Genomic DNA, 8,362 nt, shown 5'->3' with positions numbered 1-8,362 from the left:
GGCACAGGCTGCCTCGGTCGGATACGGTGCGGGCGGGCTCAGGAGGGGCGGAGTCGACGGCGGAGAGTGATTCGGGCGGGCGTAACTGCGAACTTTTGTTTGGTGTGTTGTGTGAGTTAGTTTCCGCCGCCGGGACAGAGGCGCCGGCCGGGCTGGGCCGGGCTCGGGGAAGCGCCGCACGGTCAGAGTTGTTTTGCCAGTTGCTGCAGCCGGGTCGGTTTCTCTGCCGAGGGGTGATAAGCGCCGGCGACAGCAGGACGAGCCGCGGCCCGGGGAGCGGGGCATGCGGGACTGGGAATCCGGGCTCTGAGCCGCCGAGCCCCACCAGGGAAGCGCCGGGGGATCCCGACGGAGCCATGGATCCTGGGCAGCCTCAAGCGCAGCAGCCGCCGCAGGCAGCGCAGCCCCCGGCCTCGCAGCAGCCCGCGCCGCAGCCCCCGGGCGCGGTGTCGGGGACCCCGGCCGGCGCGGCGCAGCCCCCGGGCGCGGGGCCCCCTCCGGCGGGGCACCAGATCGTCCATGTGCGGGGCGACTCGGAGACCGACTTGGAGGCGCTGTTCAACGCCGTGATGAACCCCAAGGGCGCCAACGTGCCGCACACGCTGCCCATGCGGCTGCGGAAGCTGCCCGACTCCTTCTTCAAGCCGCCCGAGCCCAAGGCCCACTCCCGCCAGGTGAGGGGGAGGGGGCGGCCGCGCCGCGGGCGGGGGCCGGGCCGGGCCGGCCGCGCTCTCGCCCTCCCTCCCCGCCGCCGCCGAGCTCCTCCCGGGGGAGGTGTGTGGGGGAGGGGGCTGGGGCGGGAACCCGCCCTCCGCGGGGCTGCGAGGGGCGCCCGGCCGGGGCTGCCGGGGCGCTCGCTGCCTTTCTTCCTCCCGCGCCTCGGGGGGAGGCCGCCCTCCTCCTCTTCCTCCCACCCCCCATTTATTTGTCCTTCCCCGGTGGCGGGGGCGCCGCGCGGCCCCTCTCCTCCCGCGCCTCAGGGCGCTGAGGGCAGCCGGCGGCGCGGCGGGAGGCCCTTGGCCCGGGCTCCGGCGGGGCTTCGGGCTCCACATCCGCTCCATGGCGAGACCCGCGGCCGCTTCCTCGGCCTCGCCGGGAAGGCGGCGGGGGAGAGGGGAGCACCTAAAACTTACGTGAAAACGCTTTGCTTGGAAGACGGGGAGGATTTCGCTGTGAGCTTTAATCCTCCGGCGTCGTGGGGCTGCCCGTCTGTTGAGGGGGATAGTGAGGTTGTGCCGAGCTCCCCCCGCCCCGTCAAACAATATGGATGTAGCTTTTCCACCATTTCATCGCTGCGCTGGGCAGAGTAGGATTACCCACCCCACCCCCCCCCGCGCACACACACACACACACACACTTCAGAAGTTAATTCCCGAGCCGCCCTTCAGGTCTGACGGCGTCGAGGGTCCGTCGAGCTAGAGCAGCCCGGGCTGGCATCGCGGGGCCGGTGCGGTGCGGTGCGGGGCCCGGCCGGCGCTCGGCCTCCGGCAGCGTTCGGGCTTCAAGCGGAGTGACTTCTGTGCCACGACCCAAGCGTTGGTGCGAATACGACCGAAAGTTAATGTTTAGGCTGCTGTTACCAACTTTTTGGAAGGAGGCCGTGCCTACTCAAGTGTTTTATTAAGTAACGAACTTTGTTGCTAAGCTATAAAATAGGTTTTATTATTGGCTATTGTCACTTTTATCTGTGTAGCCGGTAGGAGTGAAACTTGCTCTGTGTACCGGTGCCTGGTGCCCGTGTTGTTATGGGTCTGTCAACATTTCCATTATTAAACTTCTGTTTTGAAGGATTTATAACTTGGCTTCAGAAGCTTACTCCAGGCTGAACCTTGGCACGTACGCTCTCAGTCCAGGAGTTAATTCATTTTCCAAATACTCGAAAAATCGGTCTGGCCTTCGTATTGCAAGACTGAAAAGAAAATAGAAAGGGGTGGGGCTGAGTTGCTTCTGTGCTTGTGTTTGCTTCTGAGTTGCAGACCTTTAATAACACACTGAAATCCAGCGAGGAATAAGGTTACTATGTATCATTTTTTCTAAGTTGTGCAAGTCTTATCGCAGTTCCATTGGGCACCAATGTGAATTGGTATATATTCAGCTAACGCTCAGTGCTGTGTCTTGTTAAATACAGTGACTGCAGGTAAAGCGCTATTGTGTCTGAAATGCACTTAATGCCTGTGACATTCGTACAGCTTGTGCTGCTGAGTTTAGGGTTATCTTGCTTGTGAATGTTCGTCTTCATCTGTAGTGCATGTTTAGCTGGATCACTGTTCCTTGTGTCTGTGGTTCCTAAAATGTAAACTTGAAGTCCAGCTAAAGCCAGAGAAACATTTGCTTCATGTGGACTGCCTTTAAAAATAAGACTCCTTTCCCTATTTGTTTAGTTGTGCCACAAAAATATTCTGTTTAGCAGAAAAGGTCTTCCAGTTTTTGTAATTCTCCACATTTCTCAAAAGTTAAAATGCCTTGAATTCAGTTAATTTGCAACTTGTGTATTCTGTTTAATGTAAATGTATGCTACTTCAGTTTCAGTTTAATTTATGAAATTTCACGTGTGCTTTGCATACAGATGTAGCGAAACAGAATTGTCAGTCTGTAAGAGCATATAAGCGGGGCCTCATGTATGGTGCAATACCTTGTGTAGAGAGGTGTGGCAAGGGTGATACATGCATCTTATTATAGGTGTCCATGTTGTTCTGGTGTATCTACGAAATCAATTAATTGGTAAATATACACAAAAAAGTCAATATTATTTTAATCCAGTTTTCAGAGCTGCTTTTTCTGTTTCACAGAGGACATGTATTTACAACTGGCAAGGAAGTTTTATGTACTTAAGACTGGCAACTCTAGTGAATGGTTTTGTGAGTCATTTCTGATTGACTGGTTAAGCAGTTTGGTGAAGCTTTGCTTTGGATAGCATGGGCAGACTCTCTGTAAGCTCCCAGTACCTTTAAAAGTGTAGTTTGTGTGCAGGTTAGGAAATTTTGTGTTCGGTCTTCTTTAATGGTTGGGTTCAGGAGTCTTCCTCCATTGGAACTCACTGCAGTCATTTGGCATTTCTCTGTTGCTTTTCTCGTTGTGCAATTTTTTAAACTCCTGCAGAGAGTGCATGTGTGGGTTTCCTTGCACCCCCACACGCCCCTTTCGAAAGGAGAACGGGAAATGAACTCCTCCAGCAGAAAGTGGGTGCGATGGTAATGGGTTGGCGAAGTCCAGTAATGAACCATGCAATATGCTGTATGAGATCTGCTGACTGTAAGCATGTTTTTTTCTGAACCCTTCACCAAGGATTAAGAACTTCAGTTTTCAAAATAAAACTAAAGGCACTTAGCCCATACTTAGAGTTAATGTTTCTTGACTTACGCAAGGGCTTTTGTGAAGTTAGTTATACCAACCTATTTGGAGGCTCTCTTGAACAGTAAAAACTGGAAAATAAGCAGAACTTTAGAATTACTAACTTACTATTTTCTTCTGAAACATTCATTTAAAGTGAAATGTCTTCTGTCAGTAGCATTTCTACTGAAATACGAGAATCTTAATGGGAATAATTTCACTCCTGGCAGGCCAGCACTGATGCAGGGACAGCAGGAGCCCTGACCCCACAGCATGTCCGAGCTCATTCCTCTCCAGCATCACTGCAGCTGGGAGCTGTTTCTCCAGGGACGCTTACACCCACTGGAGTAGTGACTGGACCTGGAGCTCCATCTTCTCAACATCTCCGCCAGTCTTCATTTGAGATCCCTGATGATGTACCTTTGCCACCAGGTTGGGAGATGGCTAAGACGCCATCTGGACAGAGATACTTTCTTAAGTAAGTAAAACTTGTTTTCAGTTAGCTATCTCTCTGGTGGGTTTTGTTGGTTTTGTTGTTGTGGTTTTTTTTACAGTCTTTGAATTGTAATTAATTTAAGTGTGTTTAAAATAAATATTCTTAAAAAAATTTGCCTGATTTTAAGTAGGAGATCCTACCACTTCAGTATTTCTCCCATATCAGCTCATATATTGTACATTATATTGTATATTGAAAATCAGTGAAAGGTGCGTAGTGATTTTTGAACAATGTGCCTTCTGGATTTGCTAAATCTTGCCAGAGTTCTCATACAGGTCAAAATACATTTTACCTCATTTTTATGATACAGATGTAAAAATATAGAGTAACTTTAGAAATTATTATAGTGAGAAAATATTGGGGCTTCTTATTTTTTTGAATAAGGACAATTGTGTAAGTATGCAATCAAAATACTTTACTCTCTGCTCATGAGAAAATATGTGTTTGATTGCAGTATTTGGGTCTGTAACTCTTAACTTGTCTATATTCCCTGCAGTGAAAGGGAAATTACAGAACTTCTAACATCTTTCCTTATTCCTACAGCTGTAGCTTTTTCATGCAGTGAAATTAGTATCACCTTTTCTGTAACTGGTGAGAGGTGACACATGCCAACCATCTGACGCCTAATCCATCAGGGAGCATTTTCTTTTATGCTGTGTAGTCTTCTAAAAGAGCAGGAGATTGTCCTTCTTTCTGAAAGTGTACCCACCAAGACACGTAATTGACCTTCAAATATTTTGACTGTATTTTGAACATTTTATTTAACTGCAAGTCTCTAAGTAACCCATTATGTGTCATTTTCAGGGCCGGGAGAGGGGAGGGGCACCACAGTATGTTATTTATGTAAAACTTGTTTCAGCCAAGGAAAACATCTTTATCCCTACCTTTCTTGCTAAAACATTGTCATTAATATGTGCATTTGATTGAAGTAGTTGAGTTTGTAGCTTCAAAACCAAATCTACATTGTCTGCAATGAAAATAGAGCTTGCAGAACTTCTTAAAACTGTTTCTTGTTCCTATAGCGATGGTGTTTCCATACAGATACATTAGTATTGCTTTTTTTAACCAAAAGGAGGTTGCAGCAGTTGTTTGACATAATTTGAGCCTGAAGATTACTTTCGGAAAACATTCTGTATTAGGAATGCGAAAATTAGCATTGCCTATAGATCTTGAAGATGTGGTATTTCTTTGGTGAAGTTTTGTAAATCAGCATATTCTAGAATATGGGCACAAACAGAATTTTTTTGGAATTGTGTAAGTTTGTCATTTCAGAGCTGTAGCTCATTGGACCTTGAGGAAAGCACAAACTGGGTTTTGAAATGAAAAGCAAACCTTGTTTTGACTGTGCTAGTAACAGCTTTTAAAGACCAGCTTATGAAGCATGAAAAATGGATACTTGATTTTTCACTTTTACTGTCACAAGTGTTTGGGTTTGATTATGCTGTCAGTTTTACAAAAATAGAACAGTTAAGAGATGCAGAATGTCTTCATGCTTTTACAATTGTTTCTTTTTAATTATGCTCATTCAGGTGAAATCAAAGTGAAAGATTTGTTCTTGGAAAGCTTTCCTGCAGTTTCATTATTACTATAAAAAAATCTTTCCTTTTTTTCCTGCAAGTTTTTTGTCCTTTCTTGGTGTCCTGGTATCCATTTCAAAGGGTCAGGTTTCAGCAAGAACAATAAAGAGCCTGAGACTGGAAAGTACACACAAGTCTGGCAAACTCATCTGCATGAGCAAGATCATTTGTTCTTAAGCAGACATCCAAAGTAAATGATTGAAAGAGCTGCTAGCTGTGAAGGATGTGTCTTGAAGGGGAAAGGAGTGGAAACAAACCAGGTTGTTAGGAAGAAAAATAAAGGCTGTACTTTTTGAACCTCTCCCTGCTGGGTCACATGCTGACCTTGGGAGATTTCAAACAGCATAATGGGCTGTTTTCTTTTGGCTTTTCTTGGGTGATGCGGTGGTATGGGAGAGTCTAATGAGGACAGTTCTGAAGGCTTTGTTCACACTTGGAAGAACATTTGTTGTTCATAAAAGGCTGTTTAATACTATCTACAGGTGAGATCCACCAACTTCATTGGAGGTCATGAAGACATGTAAAAAACATTTCAAGTACTAGCAAAATGTTTGCTTTGTATGTTTAAGAAATCCAAAGAAACGTAAGAATTATTTTTGAGTAGCAAGTTTGTATTTCAGAAGCTTTTTTCAGTGTTGAGTAAGTTGTGTGTCATACCTACAAACTCTCATCTTGTTTAGTTATACCTTAAACATTTGCTTGAAGGGCGAGTACCAAGATTCCTGATACTGTATACATTTGACATGGTTCCTTCTACCATGTGCAGATTTTTGGTGTCACTTCCAAGTATTCAACTTTTTTGTTGGATTGGCTGCATTGCTCTTTGTTTCCATTTGCTGTATTCTGTAGCCACTCTATGAACAGCCTGCTAATCAGGCTCTAGAAAGATCTTTGCAGAATAGGTAACAGCGTTAGATTTTTTCCAGATGTCAGTAAGCCTTATGGTTATAGTTATCATAATATACTACAGTGCAAAGAGAATAATATAAAATTGAGTACTGTACTTAATGCAGTCTGCAATATAGTCACTTCCACTAATCAATGGGTCAAGCACTACAAGCATAGTAGTTTGTGCAAAGAAATGAAAGTGGTGTGTACAGGAGAGAAAATACTTGTCTGTGCGTGTTGTTACATGCACAGTTACTTGCCCAGGTATTTTATATACACACCACACACGTATCATGTATGGATATTTTTAAAGGAGGGTGAGAGTGGTGGTGTAGGGTCTGAACCAGAACTGTAGATCAGTTTGTCCTCTAGATAAATAGACCCTTTTATGTATGAATGCCCAACATACGATTTGCCAGAACTCCGCTCATTAACGTTCATCTTACTGTTATGAGTAGGACTCCCGAGTATAATTTTTCCGTTAGTGAAAACTTAGATTATTTTGGCCAATGAGTTAAGACATGCTTGCTATACAGCTGGTAAGATTAATACTATTTTTTACTGAAACTGCTACTTAAATAGAACTCGTAAGTTAAGACTTGCCTGTGTAGTAAGTGGTCATGTCTGAGTCATCTCAGCATTGCAGTGCTGTATGCTTTAGCCCATTCTTAAACATGCAGTGAAAAAGACTTGCTTGGTTTGTGTGGTGATGTCAACTGCATTGCTTTTTAACCACTTCCTGTTAGCCAGCTGCTGGTTGACATTTCAGTGAACTATGGAGAAAGATAGGGAATCACTCTCTAGGCAAAAGATAATATGCCACGGGAATAGCAGACAACAGCTTGCAGAAAGAAGGAAGAAGTTTCACTCAATTTTAGAATTACTCTTGTGTTGTGTTAACTTATTGTTATGCTATTGACTCTTACAAAGTAATAACTTCTCCTCACACTACAAAATGAGAAGAGGTAACTGATTGTCCAGCAAACAAAGTCGTCTAATTATTTTTCCTACAGGAAGTAGTTCTTGCAAGCAGTTTATCAACAACTTCCTATTTTTTTCTGTGAAGTGTTGAATGACTTCCTGAAGGAGGCCAAGGTGGTTTTCATTAGTATCTATGGGTGTGTTTGAGGTGTTTACCCATCTGGCAGAAACCTTAAAAACAGATCGCTGTTACACATTTCTTATGTGCTCTATATAGAGATATGGCTCGTTGCTGTGCTTTTTTTTTTTTTTTTTTTTTCCTCCTTGTGTCACACATGAAAAATATTCAGCAACGCTGTTAAATTTCTCTTGCATCCTGTTTTTGCCCCTCACTGGAACCACCCACTACACCAATATCATCTGCTCCCCTCCTCCTCTCCTCCCCACCATGCCAAAATAATCTTAGTCTTTCAGACCAAAATACATTTATTGGAAAAACTGCTGCCACAGTTGCGTATTTTATTGAATACCTTAATTTACTGGAGAAATGCATATTCAGAATCATGAGTTAATGTGAGTTCTTGTGTTTATAGTTCTATAGTTCAGGCTAGTTTATCATTAAAAGAGCTGTATTGTTGGAAACCAAAACTGCCATCTCCGCCTTTGATGTTTGTTTCCACTTTTTTGTGCTTTCAATACTAAAAAGCAGTTGAAGATTTATGTTTGCTAGATTTTATTTGTAATATGTTGAATTAATTTCATTTTTATACTTAACATTTCTGAGTGCGTATGAAAATACTCATAAGTTCGATGATCTAAAAAAATAAAAAACAATTAAATTTGCAAGGAGAAAATGGGCACTGGCAGTTTCAGAACATAGCTGGAGGAAAGACATTAGTTAAAACATTTTTAAAATAAAATGTATTGTATTTTTTTGGCAACTTAAGAATTATTTTTTTTCTTTTGGAAGACAGTTATAGTACTACTAAGTGTGTATCTTTCCTTCTGCCACTTGAGGAGCCCTGCGAAAGAACAGTAGTACAAACTACTTTGAATTTGCAGTTGTGCTAAAGATTCGTGTCTTTAAAAGGGTGGAGGAGGAGTAAGGGCAAACCTGCCTTATTTGTGTTAGCACTGAGATTGAGCTGGG

The 8,362-nt window shown here is 44.0% G+C and overlaps 1 protein-coding gene across 8 annotated transcripts in view; it reads left to right on the top strand.

The window, feature by feature from the left end:
- Nucleotides 1-53: 53 nt before the first annotated feature.
- Nucleotides 54-8,362, top strand: part of YAP1 (Yes1 associated transcriptional regulator) — a 98,446-nt gene continuing 90,137 nt past the window's right edge. For 2 of the 8 annotated variants that reach the window (XM_040583696.1, XM_040583697.1), the window contains exons 1-2: nucleotides 55-674; nucleotides 3,561-3,808. In XM_040583696.1, coding sequence (XP_040439630.1) covers nucleotides 357-674; nucleotides 3,561-3,808 — 566 coding nt within the window. In that variant the 5' untranslated portion in view covers nucleotides 55-356. Of the gene's footprint in view, nucleotides 675-3,560; nucleotides 3,809-8,362 lie in introns of all 8 variants that reach the window. The other 6 variants (XM_040583692.1, XM_040583691.1, XM_040583695.1 and 3 more) reach the window with 5 other exon arrangements.

The sequence above is a fragment of the Falco naumanni genome, chromosome 2 (genome assembly GCF_017639655.2).
Source record: "Falco naumanni isolate bFalNau1 chromosome 2, bFalNau1.pat, whole genome shotgun sequence".
Lineage (NCBI taxonomy): Eukaryota > Metazoa > Chordata > Aves > Falconiformes > Falconidae > Falco > Falco naumanni.
The sequence above is the reverse complement of the archived record's forward strand: the minus strand, read 5'-3'. Positions and strand labels throughout refer to the sequence as shown.